Source organism: Rhipicephalus sanguineus, chromosome 3 (assembly GCF_013339695.2).
Source record: "Rhipicephalus sanguineus isolate Rsan-2018 chromosome 3, BIME_Rsan_1.4, whole genome shotgun sequence".
Lineage (NCBI taxonomy): Eukaryota > Metazoa > Arthropoda > Arachnida > Ixodida > Ixodidae > Rhipicephalus > Rhipicephalus sanguineus.
In genome coordinates, this window is record NC_051178.1 from 230,618,829 (window position 1) to 230,637,071 (window position 18,243).

The 18,243-nt window shown below is 47.7% G+C and overlaps 2 protein-coding genes across 2 annotated transcripts; both read left to right on the plus strand.

Annotated features, from left to right (window-relative positions):
• The first annotated feature begins 7,021 nt into the window (after positions 1–7,021).
• On the plus strand, positions 7,022–8,353 carry LOC119386374 (uncharacterized). The gene is made up of 2 exons (XM_049414325.1): positions 7,022–8,087; positions 8,335–8,353. Exons 1-2 carry the CDS (start codon positions 7,102–7,104, stop codon positions 8,351–8,353), a joined length of 1,005 nt encoding a protein of 334 aa, XP_049270282.1. The 5' UTR covers positions 7,022–7,101.
• A 756-nt stretch (positions 8,354–9,109) lies between these two features.
• Positions 9,110–10,929, plus strand: LOC119388372 (uncharacterized). Its single transcript, XM_037656074.2, is given in 3 exon segments — positions 9,110–9,149; positions 9,218–9,896; positions 9,899–10,929. Coding segments are annotated over 2 exon segments (1,473 nt in total). The 5' UTR covers positions 9,110–9,149; positions 9,218–9,446; the 3' UTR covers positions 10,922–10,929.
• Positions 10,930–18,243: the final 7,314 nt, after the last annotated feature.

Below are 18,243 nucleotides of genomic sequence, written 5' to 3' on the forward strand. Positions count from 1 at the left end.
TGTGATCTGTGCGGCGTTCCTGGAAATGAATGACGTGTGGCTTGTTATGCCCCGGTTCAATTTTATTGTGTTACCATATGCCGCTGTGTTATAAGGTAGCTCATAGTATGTCCATGACCCTACACGACTTGATAAATAGCGCTAGATCTGACCACTTGTCGATCGCTTTTGCAAGGCTAGGTTTATTTGCAGCCAATGTTTTCCTTGTCATACACTATAGTAACTAAAAGCTAGACTATATACCCCCGAGGCTACAGAAATTGTGAAGGTGAACTTGGAGGAAGTGCAGAGATCTACGAAGTGCTTATATGACAACAGTACACGAAAGATATTCTTGAAAGTTGCTGATAAAGTCATCATATATTGCGCCTAAGACGGCAGAACGAGCTACGATGTCCTCGGTGACGGATTGGCTGAGACAGCACATAACGTGTCTCGAAGGTCCGAGGGAAGTCGTGTCGTCCTACCTGGGTTGTGTGGTTGCTTTCTCCGGAAACTGGAATTCTCATCTTGAATGCGTGAGGAAAGTGTTGGATAGATTCAGAGTTTCAGGGTTAAGAGTAAACTCCGAGAAGTGCCAGTTGTGGCGAACCATCCTTATCTTGCTTGATTCACATTAAATGGCGCGGAAAGAGCGAGCTGATGACGGCCGGCATGGCTGCAATAATAAACTTCCCAAAGCGCGTAACAAAGGAAGAAATTCAGGAAGAGTGCAAGGCGATGTAAACATAGATCATCTCAGGTTGCAACAATACTTTTCCCCCCACAATAGTGATTTTATTGAGAGAGCGTCTCGATAAAACACGGCTCATCTCACAGCGGAAGTGATCCCCATTTCTCTTTCGCCTTTCATCCCTTACGTGTTTCTTTTAAAGTTTACGCAACTTCTTCAAGCGTGGAACCATTGCATTCAAATGATGTGACTCTTCTACCGCGACGTCTCTAAGCATTGGCAATTGCGGCCGCTCCCACCTTCCGTGAGCTCCTTCCAAACACTTCCTTGAAAGATTTTTTTTTTTACCTTCAGACTTCACTCTCTTCGAGTCAGTGCGAAATGAAGCCCCACATACACGTTCAATCGGAGCGCTTACGCCGAGCAGTCCGGTGCTGCGTGCTCATCCTGGAAGCAATCAGGGTGCTTCCTGAGCCGCGTCGGCGTCGAAATCCCCGTCGCCGAGTGCGCGGCCGCCACCGCACTCCAGGATTCGAAGCGGAAGTTTTGCGCGCCACCGAAGGCGCTGGCCGCACGAGCCCGAGCAGTTCCTCGCGACGACGACGACAAAGGCAGTGTGCGGGATCCGAGGGGTGCTTTACTGGCAGTTTACGTCGGCGCGCTGAGGGCTTTACGGTTCCTGATTGAAATCGAAAGCGCTAGTGACGTTCAGTATGAATACGGGAGCCACTTCGATCGTCGTTTAAATAAGAAAGCTACAGCGAACGAGAGGAAGGACGTACCGTCTTTAGAATGGTAAAATAATGGTAGCGTATAGTGTTTTAAAACTATTTTTGCAATAAACGTGTGGTACGGGTTGTTAATATTGTGGTTTGCGCCACCTAGCGCTGCCGTCTTAACGCGTGACATAGAATTTCGTGTTGGCTGCATGAAATACATGAATTCCGCGCCCGTACGTATCAGCAAAATTTGCTGATTTCTCGCGTATTGGCAATAGTTTCAAGCTGTCACACCAGACTCGGTCGCTTCTTCAACAAAAATCCCAAGCGATGTCCACGGTGTCGGTCCCGTCGGCTATACGACATCCTCTGCTGTTGCCTCCCAGATAAACGCAATGGCGCAACCTCTCTCACCAATTCCATGGCTGGAATTCCTTCTGGAATTCCTTCTTCTGACATCTAATAATAATAGTTGGGGTTTAACGTCCTAAAACCACGATATGATTATGAGGGACGACGTAAGGGAGGGTTTCGGGAAATTTCGACCACCTGGGGTCCTTTAACGTGCACCTAAGTCTATATAAGTACACGGGCCTCAAGCATTTTCGCCTCCATCGAAAATAAAATGCGGCCGCCGCTGCCGGGATTCCATCCCAGCTGTTGTTGTGCTCAGTACAGACTCTGAGACCAGTGGAGACTGTGCGTGCGTTTCAGATGTCGGAACGTACCCACCACGAAAATAAAATGCGGCCGCCGCGGCCGGGATTCGATCCCGCGTCCTTCGGGTCAGCACTGGACCACCATGGTGGATACGTTCTAGCATCCAAAATGCACGTAGTCTTCACTGGTCTCATAGTCTGTACTGAGCACACGAACGTACGGTGTCTTGAAGTTATTTACATAATCAGCAAGTCCGAGTCAGAGATGAATCGTCTTTAGTAACATGTGTTCGAATACCTGTGGTGGCGGTCCTACATGTTATTCGCTTTGTAGCCCGGCGTGAGTGGGCGATAAATGCAGTCTAACTAAAAATTGAGATAAAATTCTGAGGCTGGTTGTGCCAAAACCACGACCTATCTATCATGGACGTCATCTGATTTGTACAACCTGGAGATACCTAATCGGGAGACAAGGTGCGGCGGGGAAATCAGCAGCGCAACGTCATCACCACCAGTTGTAATCCCCAGCGCAGTAATGTGGAGCCTTTTACGCAAAGCAAGTGACGGATTGATTGATTGATTGATTGATTGATTGATTGATTGATTGATTGATTGATTGATTGATTGATTGATTGATTGATTGATTGATTGATTGATTGATTGATTGATTGATTGATTGACATTGGAAACTCTCTTCCCACTTTCACTACCAAGTCACGCTTCCACCAAATAGCCAAAAGGAATGTCATCCAAGACCAGAGAGTCTACCGAGGGCTGGCGCATAGAGCAACGTGATCTGGGTTATTTGTGCAGGACGCGTAGCGTTGGCGAGATATCTGATACGACGCGCGACAGCCGCTCGTCCCAAATTCTGCCTCCGCTACGTAGGTGGGAACAGTTCGCGGAACGGAGCGAGGGATATGCTTACTGAACCGGGTGGAAGACAGATAAGGTCCTGAAGAAAGAATGGAGGGAAAAGGGTCATTTGCCCACGCAGATCGTGGGCGCCGACGCATTCGATAACGCTCCTCGATCTCATCTGCCCCTTCCCTACTATTTTTTTTTCTACCTACACGTTTGCCACGATATCGATGGAATAAAAGAACTGCTCTAACAATGCGGTAAACAAATGCGAGTGTTTCCGGGGTTGGGAGGCTAGGCCAGCAGAAAGATTAAAAAGCCCATCTAGCTGAATAAGCCGGTATCAATGTCCGATCAATAGAAGAGACGGCTTCTGCGATGCAGTGGACGTCTTGAACTTGAAGCGACCTCTTCTCGGAAAGAGACACGCGATATATGCGCTCGTGCACTCAAATTTGCTTCCGAGCGTTGTGGCGGGTGTTTTTTTGCGGTCAACGACCGGAACTTCTTTTTTTCTCTCTCTCTCTACGAGTGTGCCGACCTGGCTAAGTGCAAGAAAAGTCGCGAAAAATATTGAGAAGAAATTTGGAAAGCATTTGTTTAATAGCGTGCTGGCAGGGTGCAGCCATTCGTGATGGCACGTCGTTCTGTCTTTGTTTTCTACGCCTATTTTGCTCGGTGGCTTTGAAACTGACGCTGCTAAAAGAAAACGTGCCCTGTGCACGCAGGCTCACGTTCAATGATGGTGGTACTCCGGTGGCCAAAACAAGAATTTCACGCAAGCAATGTTCGATAGAAAACATTTTATTTTATTCATCATTTTCGGACGAAACTGAAGTCCGATTCTTCACCCGGAATGTTGGCGCCACTTACGAATCCCCGATTCTGATTTGAGTGTACCTCTATCATCATTTAACTTACGATATCGCTTTCAGTGAAGAACAAGGACGGTACCTGTGTGTACTCTGCTCTACGTTGTGCCTTAAAGTGCGCCAGTGTCAAAAGACTATGCCCGTCCAACCATCGAGCTGCCCGTTGAAACACTGCATGGTTGCAGCGGTCATAGTTGCATGCTGATAGCATAAGGCCAGGGCAGTGGTAGAATAGGATTGTGACCATAAGGCACATCCATAGCTTTATGCCAAATCAAATTTAGAGAGAGATGAATCATTAGAAATAAGCAGGTTGAGCCTACATGGCTACCATGCACTGGGTAAGGAGAAAGGGGAATGCACTTGTGGAGGAAAGGAGCAGTTTGCATTTCCCACAGACATGTGCGCTCGAAGAAGCGTTCATTATCGAGCTCGTCGCAGATGGTGTTATAGGCTGAAGCATATCAAGTGGTCACAGATTTCGTGAAGTAGCAGAGCACCTGCCTCCAGTGTAGGAGGTACTGGTTTCGATTCCCTCTGCCGTCGGGCACCCACCGGTATTTCTATAGGGAAGCCAGGCACCCTGACCTGGTGCTCGGTAGTGTATGGGTAGTCATCTCCAAAAGCTGGCCGACCTCTCCTTTCTGCTCTCTTCTGTCTTTCACTCCCCTAAACACACAGCTCCTTCCCCTGCGTGCAGTGCTCTTTGTGGGTTGGAAAAAAAATTGCACGTTTCCTTAACTCAAACCGTGATCTCTTTAACGAGAAGCACTGCAATGCTTTTGTAGCATCGCAGATCGCGGGCACACGAGGCGACATACTGAGATATCCCCTCTAAGAGAACTGCCATATGAGGCTCATAATGCTGTCCGGATGGCAAGACTGTCATCTTCATACGCTACACGACGAGGCGTTTTATGAGGTCTAGAAATATAAGCTGAATACTGCTGCGGTCCTTGGGTCGTTCAACTTCACGATTAATCGACAAAAGAAGTATTGCGCGTCGTTTTGCCGAAGAGAATCTTCACAAAACAGCACCTATAAAAACGAAAAAGAAGACATTCTTTTTTAAAAAGGTGTAGCGCTTCTGTCCCAACAGTCTAGCGCTCGCTTTCCTGACGACCGCTACAAGGACAAAGTACTGAAATCTTCACCTCTTCTCCGCCTTCACCGCTCTATCGCTTGGGCCTCAACCACTCGCACAAGTTCTCCATTGAATTAGCCTCCGATGCTAACTTCTTCGATTACGTCGCAGCGACCGGGCATATATTCACAAACATACAACGGGCAGAAGGCTACTCGTGACCCGGAACCTTCGCGAGCAGGCTGCGTAGCGTAACGGTAAATGTCGAGCTTTTAATTGAAGCGGCGGATGTACGAGAATCGAATTTTCAACTGCCCCTCCCTACATCTCTCCACTATTCCTTGCTCCCACTTTCAACTTCCATGCGCCCTGCGGTGTACTTTGATCGACCGGCACCTCGAGGCCACAAGAAGCCCTATTTATCTCTTAGACGCTAATTACGGAACACGTTTTGTACTTGCGACACTTGGCAAAGACAAAGGCGGCTCGCGTTGAAAGGAAGACCCGCCCCTCCCTCCATCAACCCTCGCATCCCGTCTTCCCCTAAACCTGCCCGCCTCGGGCTTTTCCTTTTGCTTCCGCCTTCGTTCGAAGAGGATCGATGTCTTCCGGTTCCCGATTAGCGCTTCTTTTTTTCTCCCCCATTTACCGAGCAGTCAGGCATCCAGTTAAGCTTGGTTTTGGAATCAAGTAACAATGAGCTGGTTTTCGAGCGGGCTCGATTTCTTTTCGTCAGGGCGTACAAGGATGCGAGACACCGTTGTAGAGTTTTGGGCACCCTAACTGCAACGCCACCTTTATTGCTGCTCGCGTTATTTATTCGTCACCTGTGATGCGCGAAAGGACAAGAAAGAAAAGTCGGTCTTTGATGAAAGGTCGATATTTTTTTAAAGAGTGTGTAAGATTCTGCGCGTTACACGGTAATTGTCTGTGATTTAATGTTTGCTTTAGCTTTCGTCTCACACGCGCGACGCAGTTATAATGTTGGAGCTCTTCGGAAGTTTCAAGTGTTATTCGGCGTTTTTTTTGTTTTTTTTTTGTTTTTAAAGGCGAAGCACCTTAGGGTCTCGGCTTGTCGGCGTGTCATATCATCGTCACTTCGGCGTGTCATGTCGTAGTCACGGTACATCATAAACGGGTATGTGCCACAAAAATTGGCTAAAACCCATTACTCGCCACCGGTCCATATTATTTTTTTTCGCCGAAGCTCCAAGCACTGCTTATTTCGTCTGAACAAGCTGGCAGTTCTGATGAGAAGAAAAGCAATGACAATGAAGTGGTACGTAAGCATGAACTTTACTCAGCACTCACAACAGAATTTATCGCATTTACAGTGCGGTGTTGTTCATCAACTAACTTGTGCTGATTTCAGAATTCGTGATTGCATCGTGCTCTACGATTTATATACAAAAAGAGCATTGAGAGTGAAGCGTTCAACGTTTACGATGATAAATCGGCACATACAATGCTGTATAGGTACGTGGTTGCCCTTTCGTGTCCTAGTGACGTAATCGTGTTATCAAACATTCCCCAGGAGACTGAGACACGTAGAGTACGGTCCACTGTTAAAAGGAACACTCCAATGAGCACCTTTCATTTTGCTGGCTCTCTAACAACAAGTGCACAGGGAAACATTGTTCATGCACTGCACGAGTCTGTCAAAAAGAGGCAGGACTTTGCATTTTCCGACTACACCGACACCGACAAGCGCAAAAAAAAGGTGTCGGCTCAATCAGTCTTTTTTTTATGTCATTCAGTCAGTCAGTTCAGTCAGTCAGTTCAGTCAGTCAGTCAGTCAGTCAGTCAGTCAGTCAGTCAGTCAGTCAGTCAGTTCAGTCAGTCAGTTCAGTCAGTCAGTCAGTCAGTCAGTTCAGTCAATTAAATAGAGGCGGCTAAGAGTGTAGCTGTCGTCGATGTCGCTACCGCTACCATGTGTATATCTCCTAACCAGAGTAGTATGCCTTTGTTCCCAGGCCACCGGTACCTGGGTCCCGGGAATCTACAGCGCAACGGAGCTCCGGTGGACGAGGACGACGGCATAGCCAAGTCGCACGACGAAGCCTACGAGCGGGCCAGGAGCCACGAGGACGTCTTTGCTGCTGATCAGGCATCTGCGGCTCTCTTCTTGAACGACTTTAGACGCACGGGTAACTGGCACTCCGCATTAGGTGCAGTTGGTCTGGGCACGAAGAATATTGTGGAACAATACGTCTTGGGCCGTAGTCTCTATGGAATGCCAGGAGATAGACGGAAACGTGCACATAACGGGGAATCAGATACAGCAGACGCAAAGCGATACCAGCCTGACTCAAATACCGGCGACACCCAAGGGATGTCGCAGCAGATGCACTCAGACGCCCCCACCCGTCCAGGCGGAGCAGGAGTTGGAGGTGACGGTGAAAATTCGACAGAGCTCGTTCAGCAGATTTTGCGCGTACCTCGCGACCACGGAGTGGTCACAGTCTTCCGTGACAGCAAAATACTCACCACATGGGCCTACGCAATGCTGAAGACCAATTTAGTTTATGACACCGAGAAAACGTTTCCAGGAGTTCTGACTAGCCTGTCGCGCTTGCCAGTGGACCGGCCGTATCTTTACATTCCTCACGGCACCTACCTTAACCTACCAGCTCACACAAGAGCTGTTAGCTGCTCTGTCAAGGTAACCCCTCATGGTTTACGCACGCCATGGAAGACGGGCTCTTCGGTTGTCCAACCCGTCAACTCTGACATGCTAGTTTATGGCCTTAGCTCCGTCGGACTGAACCACTACTTGGATACCGGCATGTGTCGTGTGAAGAAAGGCGAGACAAACAACCCGATGAAGCCACAGTCTTATTTACCATTTCAGGAGAAGGACCACTCGGATCTGGCTAAGAGCTACTGGGGTCTAAAGATCACACCCGGAAACGAGGATGACGATGGCGATGACGAAAAGAGCATACCTGCGTGCATGGGTGTACCACGTCACAACTTTGCTTACGACTTTATTCACATTCACAAGGCTAGTCCCCGCTTGACCAAGTTCGTAAACCAGTTTCCGTTCAAAGGTCACGTGGGCACACCTATAGTCAACTATGAGTACCAGTTTGGAAGTGACGCATGGCTAAAGATGGGTCCCACTTATAACGCGGGCAACGAGTTGCTAACTCGTACACACCTTGGCCTGCCTGCTGACGTTGTGTCCTACACCACTAGCAACATGTCAAACTACGAATCGTACGAGCAAAAGCCAGATACCAACATCACCATGCGACTTCGACCCGACGATATGCGCACGCGCCACGTGAAGTATTTGGACCCTATGGAAAATACTTACTTCACCCGAGGTTTAAAAACGATGGCGCACTCAACTATTCAACCGAGTTGAGTTTTGGGGTATTGGCAGTAAGCAAGTCTAACAAGGACGACCCAGGCAGTACTGAAACCTTTCAAGACATTGCCGCCTTTTTTCAAATTGACACAGAACTCGTCGTTCACTCTGACGTTGACACCATAGTTGCCGACAGTGTTACTTTGCCATCGAACGTGGGGCCTTATTTGCGTCACTCCAACGAAAACATCAAAGCAAGTTACAACAGCCTCACACGTCACGGACGTCCAGTCAACCTCGCTCGCACGGAGTCCGAAGTTACCGAACACAAGGCAGAGCTGCAGAAGATTGCGCAAGCGCAAATTAATGCATCAAAAGAAGTTGCTTCAAGAACCCTACGCTCGGTGCCATTTTTCCCACAATAGATCGTTCTGTTTAATAAAAGCAAAATAAAAAAGCACAACTTTTGTTTCGTTTCTTATTTACTTTACAATGCTGCGCCGTTGTCGTTGTCGTCGAAGCCTAAAAAGGGATATTTTTAAATATATATATATATATACTTTTTCTGAGTGGAACTACAACGACAACGACATACAAAAAAAAATAAAGCCATGTCGTTGTCGTTGTCGTCGAAGCCTAAAAAGGGATATTTAAATATATATATATATATATACTTTTTCTGAGTGGAACTACAACGACAACGACATACAAGGAAAATACGTGTTTAAAAAGCGCCTTTGTTGTAGAAGAAAAAAAACTCATTTATATTCCACTGAGCGCCATGCAGGAGAACTAACTAGTTGTCGCGCAATCGTAACTAGTTCTAGACGGGTTTTTACACTAATTTTAAAGGGCTTCCAAGGCCGCCGCGAGGGGTATATAAAGAGGTCTGCAGCAGCTCAGAACTCACAGTCTTCAACAGGCTGTCCACTCAGGAGGACCTCAAGCGGACACTCAAGACGCCTTCGGTAAGACTTTTTTTTTTCGCTTAGCTATGCTATATTCTGAATTCTTGCATTTTTCTGCTTTTTAATAGAGACCATGGCAGAATCACGCAAACGTCAGCTTGACGATCAAGAAACAGAAGATGAGGTACCCCTATATTACCATTTGGAATTATTTTTTGGTGACGCCATCTATATTCCCAGGGACAAACTACAAAGTTTATTGGTTCGAGCGACGAGAACAGTACCTATGACATTAATGAAACCCTGGCGGCATTTGCGGAACCTGATCGAGGCGTGGGAGAAGTATCAGATCCAAACATGTCCGAACCAGGGGCTGGAGGAGATGGAAAAGGTTTACAACCCCCTCCACGCTGGGCACTGCAGCTACAGTCAGTTCCAAAACGAAGAAAGCTTGTGCATGATGTGTTTCCCGCTCGAGACGACGGAGAAGCTGAGACAATTTGTCACGACATTATCAGAGGATTCGAGCAAGGGCCCACCCAGTACGGAATCGCTGCCGTCGCACTCCACACACGAGGAACTACACTCCCACACGTCCACGTCTTACACGACTGCAGCTGGAGCAACGGCACATGCCGATGTGTTATCTTCGCTGGCTTCGTCAGACGACCAAATCGCTCGTCAATTTGGTCTACAAGCGCCAGTGCATGGGACCTCTACCATCTCGTCAAGTATTTCAATAGTGAGCCCCGAGTATTGGAATACATTAAATGGGAGGAAATGATTGGGGTCGCGACGTTAGAGATGAAGTTTTGGGACAACTCGAAGGTTCTGGACACGAGCCCGGGCGAGTTTTGGAAATACTGCACCCGAAACTTCCGCATTCAGTTGCATGTGACGACGCCCATGGAGGTCAGACGAGCGGTGGAGACACTGACGAGGTACGCCCAAGAACGGGTGCAAAGTGCCGAAAACGTTCAAAAGGAGCGTCGGAAGAATCCATCTACGAGTGGCTACGCGAAAACCCCGTATCGCCGTTGACAAACATTGTGCGCACCCCCAAGTGGCTGGCAGACCCGGTGTTTCGGTTCATTCGCCTGGACGACAAGCGCCTGCAGCGAGCTATCCAGGTGTTTAATGACGAAATGTGCTCGTACACCACCTTGGACTTTATTGAAATGTACCAGAACACCCAGCCTCTCTTTGATGCCCCACACGGTGACCTCGCTACCTTTTACATGGATGTGCCCGCGTCGTTTGATGCCATGATGGAACTATTAAACTTTCAGTTTAATGGCATCCACGAGGAAGTGTCGGCCTTTGTAAACAACCTATATAGCCTGGTCGAGAAGGCGGTCCCCAAGAAAAACTGTATGGAGATTGTGTCCCCTCCGAGTGCAGGAAAAAACTTTTTTTTTGACCCCGTTCTTTCCTTTTACATTAACCGCGGTACGATCCGCAACTTTAACCGCTACACTAGCTTTCCACTTCAGGACACCGTGGGCCGTCGCATCCTGGTGTGGAACGAGCCAAACTGTGAGTCGTCTGCTTTTGATACTGTTAAAAAAATTTTTGGTGGTGACGTAGATTCGGTGGCGGTCAAGTACTCGGCTGATCAGACCATTTCCAGGACGCCCGTCATTGTGCTCTCGAACAACGAGGTGTTTCCAGATGACGAGGCCTTCAACCACCGCATGTGGCGCTACAAGTGGCGAGCGTGTCCTCCACTAAAGAAATACGACAAGAAGATCCACCCGATGGCCCTGGTCCTCCTGTTTGATGCTTTTGTACTCGAAGAAACATACGTCGGCACGCGCCAGCTTGATCAATAAACAGCTTTCAACCTAACATCCTGAGTACTTGGTCAATGCTTTGCATTTTCCGACTACATCGACACCGACATGCGCAAAAAAAGAAGCTTTCGGCTCAATCAGTCTGTTTTTTTATGTCAGTTCAGTTCAGTCAGTTCAGTCAGTCAGTTCAGTCAGTCAGTTCAGTCAGTCAGTCAGTCAGTTCAGTCAGTCAGTCAGTCAGTCAGTCAGTTCAGTCAGTCAGTTCAGTCAGCCACCTGTAGTTTTATGCAGATCTAAGCCACTGTGTTTTTGCAAGAGAGCGAAATCCTAACATGCCCTGCACGCAAGTGTTCCCTTTAACAGTGGATCCGTCTGTACATGCTAAGTTGCGCGGTACAGATTGCGGTGCGTATAAACAGCAAAAAGGCCTTTTCTTTTAGTTGTATGAGCACAGAGTGCCATTCTTGTTTCTCTTCCGGTATAACACTTGCTTCCGATTTTAAGAATATTCATAATAAGTTGGCTGAAGAATAGAAATCGGGGTATCTGGTTTGAGTGGAGTTATATTGGATACCTACAATATCGGAGCGCGACTTTTCTTGAGATAAGAGCAAATTAACTATCGCATTAATTAATGAAAGTTAATTGATAGAGCTAATCGAACGCTTAGGAACAGCTGGGACCGTTGCGGCACATGACGGAACAGATCTCAACCACCCGCTTCTTTCTACGTGGCCTTTGGGATCAGCTCCGGCAGCGCGCGATACCCAAGTTTAACCCGATGTATACACCAGGACACACGAACGCCGACCTGCGAGTGTCACTGCCAGACAGCGAAGTCAAAGATTAGGGTAGCCTTTACACTTTTTTTTTCTTTTGCTTTGAACAGACTTTGATATTCTGGCAATGTGGTCTTGCTGTTATAACAGGGCAGATTAGTAACGGTGATACGATACGCCCAGCTCGAGAGGGGAACATAAGCTCGCGCCTACGCTACGATATAGCGTTGTCGATTAATAAATTAAAAGAAAATCGTGTCTGCTGCGCCCAGCCATAGCAGCGCCAACGATTACTGTTAGGCCTCAAAAAGAAAACTAAATATTGTCTTCTACTTGCGTTCAACGGTACGACCTAAGTCGCGGTTTTTACATTGTACACCACATTTTGTCGTTAAATGACTTTTTTTTTTCGAACCTATCGTCTTATCCCGCGCAACAAGACGAGCAAGCACAACCGATGTGAAGAGGAACAAAGGACCAGAAGCCGGTAGGATGTCGACGACGCCGTTCTTTTCCGCCCAGTTACACATCGATGAGAGGGTACGAACACGCCGAAACCAGCCTCGTTCCACCCCTTCCCTTCAGCCTGTACACCGCTGCTCCCTTCAACGCCATTGATTTCGTATTCAAGCGTTCCATTTTTATCGCGCACCACCGGACTCGAAGAATACGCTAAAAAGAAAAGGTTGGCACAAGAGAGAGCGAAAGAGAGAAGGAAAGATCGCGACGCCGCTCCCACGAGCACAATGAAGACGGCGAAAACGTTGTCGATATGACCCGCCTTGTTTCCCTTTGTCCGGCAGGCCCCTTCGGCGATAAGCGAAGCCATGTGTGCTGCTTTCGGGGCGCTAATAGTCCGAGCACGGGCGACGGTGCCGGCGGCCGCATCGAACTTTCTTTCGCCCCCTCTTTCTTCACTTCTTTAAAGTATCGCCGCTATAGCACAGTAGCTGCGTGGCCAGAACGCTACCTTATCGCGGCAGGCTGCCGTTGCTGCTTCTCCACGAAGCGCTCCTCGAAAGGAACGGAAGGTGCGTGGCCCCCGCGCACGTGTACGCTCAATTACGGTGGACCGAGTGGGGGTTGGCCGATGAATATCCTCCTCCGCAGCGAGCGCGTACACACTGTGTCGCGGCGGCGTTTTTGTTTGCAGCCCGGCGCCTTGGGCGGGCATTTACGGCGTCTATAGCGTGTCGCGGCACTTGCAACTTTACGGAGCTACTCTCCCGTCCACTTACACCGAGTCTTCTTACATAGTGCGTTATTGCGCATAAACGTGGTGCGAGAATGCACAGCATCGGTTACTTCCCGCGTCAACTGCTCCGCTTTCTTCCACCAGCACTATCGCGCTCCCCACCACCGACTTTGTCGGCGAGTGCTAACGTATGCATCCCGTTCTTTTTGTTAGAAAAAAAATGCGATCATTTTATTAAGGCGAAAGCCTTAGATGCTTCGTCAAACGTGAAGATCGACACTCGGTGGCGTCGACGTCCAGCGGCGTGGGCGTCAACACGAGTGAAGCAAAAAAAAAAATCATGACGTGATGACGTCAGTATATCACATCACAGTTCGGCAAAGTTGCGACGTCGTCGTGACGTCATCGCATGAAATCGTCGCTTGGTAAAGGTGGGTCGATCAAGGAGTCTGTACAAGACAAGGTGAGGCGCAGGAAACTTGCAATGTCTCCGATCTTGGAGGCAGTGCAAAACCACGTTAGGTGCAGAAAGCTTTCGGAGGGGGCTAATTGTTCGCATTACCACGCTTACATTACTGCTTCTGATTTCTATGTTGATAACATTTATGCGTAATTAAATTAAGTCGATTGATCAGGGAGTCCGTTCCCTAACAATAATGTACCATAAGTTGGTAACTGCGCCATGACCTTTTAAGTAAACTTTATTCTTCCGTCATCCTTACTTTATTTAAGCTCTTTAAAGAAATGCTGTTCTGCAACACTGAGGTTATAACGCAACGATAAGGCAGTGTAGAGACTGTGGACAATGGAGGACTTTGCAATTTCACGTACAGAGCGCAGCACACAGCTACAGTACAGCACGCATCTCCAGAAGAACCTACCCTCCTCCCTCCTAATATTTTTTATTCCAAATATTATTCGCATTCTTTAATCATTCGTTGCTTCAATCACCCTTTGAAATGTCCTGTGTTTAATATGATTCAATTCACAAGCATGTCAGTTTATTAAAAGGCGCACCGTAATTCTAATTTTGTTCTGAAGCACGTATCAAAAATGTGTCCTGGGCCAAAAACATCGCAGTGTACCTATCCGCACACAGACGAAAAATCACAACAATTACAACAATCTCAAAATTGTCCTTTCTTCTAGCAAGTTCGTGGAATGTAGTTTGGTGACACTTGTAAGCTTTGCAACATTGAAAGTACCAAGTGCAACAAATCCGGAGCTGGAATTTTCATTCTCTCCTTTTGTAATCTTCCTAGATAATGCCCAAAGCACAGCCAGCGCTGCCATTTCATTTGGACGCCTCGCGGCGTGCCTCTTTTCGCCCCGTTATCCGCAACAGCCTGTCGTTCATGCCCCGTTTTGTAACGTATAGAAAGCAATACGTTATTACTTCTCGAATTGAATTCTCTCTTCCTCTCACTGGCAGTACGAAAGAGGTAGAAGAAGAAAAGGCCAAGCCTGCGCTGGGAATGATAAAGCATCCCGACGCAGTTTTTTTTTGCCATTTCAGCTGAAAAGCGAGGCACTGCGTGCTCTTTCTGCGACGTTTCCCTCATTTCCGTTTCTTGTTTTTTTTTTTCCATCTTCCTAAAGTTACAAGGGAACATATCCACCACTTCCATACCTGCTGGTTTCGTGATGTTAGTCGCAGCAGATAAGGACCAGATTCGGAGTGTCGTTGCGTTCCCTCAAAGCTAACATAAAAAAAAAAATTAGAAGCAAAATTCAGCGGCTTTCTATTACACAGCGATGCTTTTTTATTATTATTCATCAATGATTTCTGTTCTCTGATTGAAAGCTAGTTGTTTCGCTTCAATGCTGTTATTTACGTGCATCTGGCATTTTCACTTTTCGCCGCAGTCTAGGGCGTTCCACGTCATCTGCAGTGGTAATCGAAATTGAAAACTGAAAGCGGTTGTGACATTAGTTCGCCGTTCACTTCTATCTCGCGACGTTTCTTTTTTTTTCTGTCTGGCTCGCCTATTCGCTCTTGCTTTACCTCTGCGAAGACGAAAGTTTCGCATACAAATCGTCTGTATGCACGTTTTTCATTCAGCACGTGTGTTCCGTCTGAATGGTTCCCTGCATGAACGAGATGAATGCGAGATGAACATTCTGGTAGCGTGCCGTCCCGCGGACAGAAAGCACGAAGCCGAAATGGTCGAGACCGCAGCGTCGCGGTGGGCGCAGGAAACGAATGGGAAAATGCGAACACGGCTGAAATCCCTGCTGACACAAAACGCTTGCTGGTGGGAGGGCACGCGGTGACACACTCTTTGCGTGTAATTTGACGAAAAGAAACGGCTTTGGTTGCGATCCCAGACGTTGCCGCTTCTTCATGCGCATGCGCGTTGGTCTCTCTCTCTCTCTCTCATGCAAACGGAGATGGCTGCGCGTGTGCGCGCGCGCGCTTGTGTGTGGGCCTTTGTGTGAGCTTTCCTATGTGCGTCTGCGTACGTGTGTATCTGTCTGTCTGTTTGTACCTGCCTATCATGCATGAAAATTACAGTAAGCTCTCCGTGTACATTTTCATCTCTACCTTTTTTTTTTCCTTTCCTTCTTCTTCTTTAGCCTGAAAAGAATAGCCTTGTCACACCACTGTTTGCTCAACAGACTCAACTGTCATTTCGTGCACTCGCATTGGCACACGACCAAGGTTTTTGCTAACTACTAACCCAAGAATCGTTCGTTTGCATATTTCGTGCACCATACCACGAATTTGCATGTAACAACCCGCGCTTGTTTGATGTATTAAAAACCAGCGCCGAGGAAAATCGACTTCAGACTTATCGCGCGTCTGAGAACTCAATGACTATAAATTCTTCGAAATATATGTTTATGCTGTGCTCTTTTCGACGCTGTTTATTAAGTGCGTTTTTTCGAGCTGATCGTCTCTTTAAAAAGTTTAGCTGAAGGTATAGACTCGTATGGGAATACTTCGGCCATGATACTGAAAGCGTTGTTACACAACCCGCCATATATCTGAGCTTGACGCTTCAGCGGTCGCTTTATGTTATCAAGAAAGCGCCTTTTTTATTAACCCATTTATGCCCAAATTCAGAAAAAAAAAGACAAAACAAATATCTTCTTTTTCACAAAAAAGTTCACTTCTACCCTCAAAAGAAAGCACAAGTTTTTTATTTACTGCCAGGCAAACGCAACACTGTTTTCAAGCCGTCTGCATATAGGACACCGGGCGTTAGGGGTGCTATGTGCGGGTGTGGTAAGCCTTGAAACATTTCACGTGCACACCGACATTGCACTTCTTCCTCCATGACGTCTTTCATACAAAGCACGCGTTTGCCCGGGGAAAGCGGTGGGCACATGGCAGCATGAAAAGCAAGCAATGTATAGGTTTGCACACGTTGAGAATGATACCGGCTTGATGTTCTGTAGGTGGCGCTAGTCATCAGCTAAAGAAATAGCGATGTTGGAGTGCATCAAAGAAAAGCGTCCTATATTTAGGACACTGGGAATATATGGGTTAAGCAAGGTGCGCTTGAACTTTGCGCGGCGACTTTCTCGTGCGCTTGCATTCCCCGCGCGAAAAAGCTATTGTAATTGCTTGTTGTTCTCCGGAACCAGCCTGACTTAATTCTCTTTAATGTTTCGCGTTGCTTTTGCTTCGCCACGCCAAACTTATTCTCCAAAAGTGAGGCAGCTTCCGTCTTCTGTGTCTGACACTCGAAGTCATCGATCAAAGTAAACTTTCGAGGGGCGGATAAAAAAAAATAAATTGTTCTTCTTCAATGCCCGGCAGGACTCAATGTCGCAAAGCCTTTCGTGTACCTTTCACTGTTCGTTGAAAATCCTGCAAAGGGATTTGCTTCCACTCCTCAGTAGCTTTGGAAGGCTCGCGCCCTTGCATAGAAGAAAAGCTGTCGCTGTTGTATTCCGGAACGGAAGGTTTAATAGCGTTAACATCGAAGCGCCTGTATTCGACGAAAGATTGCTTTTATTCGTGTAATTGTCACTACTATGGGCATTCCGGTGTTCTCTACAAGTTTTGCTCGACGAGTAACGCCAGTGCTTTTGCACATATTTCAAAGAGAGAGAGAGAGAAAAAGGGAGAAGAGGAAAGGCAGGAAGGTTAACCAGACGAAAGTCCGGTTTGCTTCTCTGCGCTGGGAATAAGGAATGGGGAATAGAAAGAGGAAGAGAGAGAGAAGGAGAGCACTGCAAGTGCAAAGGAGTACAATCAGTCACTGAGGCTGGAGCTTCTCTGACCTACATGACATCAGCATTCTGACATTCCATTGGAGAATAGCGGCATTTGAAAGGGCCATGGGCGAGCTGTGGTGATTACTGAAGCGCTGAAAACACTGGATCGACAATCTCCAGCAGTTGCAGGGCAGTTCGGGCTGTCGGAGTGTTTAGCTTCTTCAAAAGCATGAGTATGGCGTCCAGAAGAGAGCGAAGCATCGCAGCAATGTCCTGGTCTTTCTCGGGCATGTCGTGGGGAACCAGCGCTGTCGTTGAATCCGTCAATGTCTGCTGCGACCATTGGAGTCGCTGTGGATTGTGCTGTGGCTTTGGCTGTTGCTGTGGTTCTAGCTGTGGCTCTGGCTGCAGCTTTGGTAATGCCGGCCATTTCAGAGTCCATGTGTTCTGGTGCGGTCTTGTCCTGAGAAATCGACTCGGGCGTGTCTGGTCTAGGAAGCAGAGGAGGAGGTGTCACCTGTGAACTGCGATTCACAGAGTTCCTTGAACCTCTACGGCGTCGGGAGCGTCGCTTTCTGACGACAGCAACAGCTTCCCGACAAGACGAACGGTCTCGCAGCATCTGCTTTAGGATCTCGTTTTCTTTCTGCTTCTTGGGGCACTCATTTGACGAAGCGTCATGGGACCCGAGGCGATTGCGGCACTTGAGTACCGTGGCATCACAGGAGTCTGCATCGTGTGGTGCGGCGTAGCGCGTGCAAATTATCGTGCTCTGACACACGGCGAATAGCCAGGCAAACATCTCCAGCTTTTCATTAAAACATTTCTCTCTCTCTCTACGTGTCCAAACCTCATACATTTGTGGCATTGCAGTGGCCTTGGAATGAACGGTCGTACAGGATGCCGAAAGTGGCCTACCTTGACATGCGAGGGCAGAGATTCACCCTTGAATGTTAGTTTTAAACAGCGAGATGAGCCCATGCGCGACATAGGGATGTCATCTACTGCTGGTTTCACCAGACTTGGCAAGTCTGTGCTGGAAAGAGAGACGTCCACATCGTAAATGACACCAGTAGTGGTACCACTGCCCAGTGGGATGTAGGAGCGAACTTTTATGCCATCAAGTTCCGTTATTTTACTCAAGTGCTCAGTGCATCTCATGTGCAACGTCGACAGCCAGGACATTTTTTCGTGAGTTGAGTCTCACGTTCCGTTACTTC

Excerpts from the sequence above, each read along its gene's own strand:
- LOC119386374 (XM_049414325.1), top strand. The coding sequence starts at position 7,102 with ATGCCAGGAGATAGACGGAAACGTGCACATAACGGGGAATCAGATACA.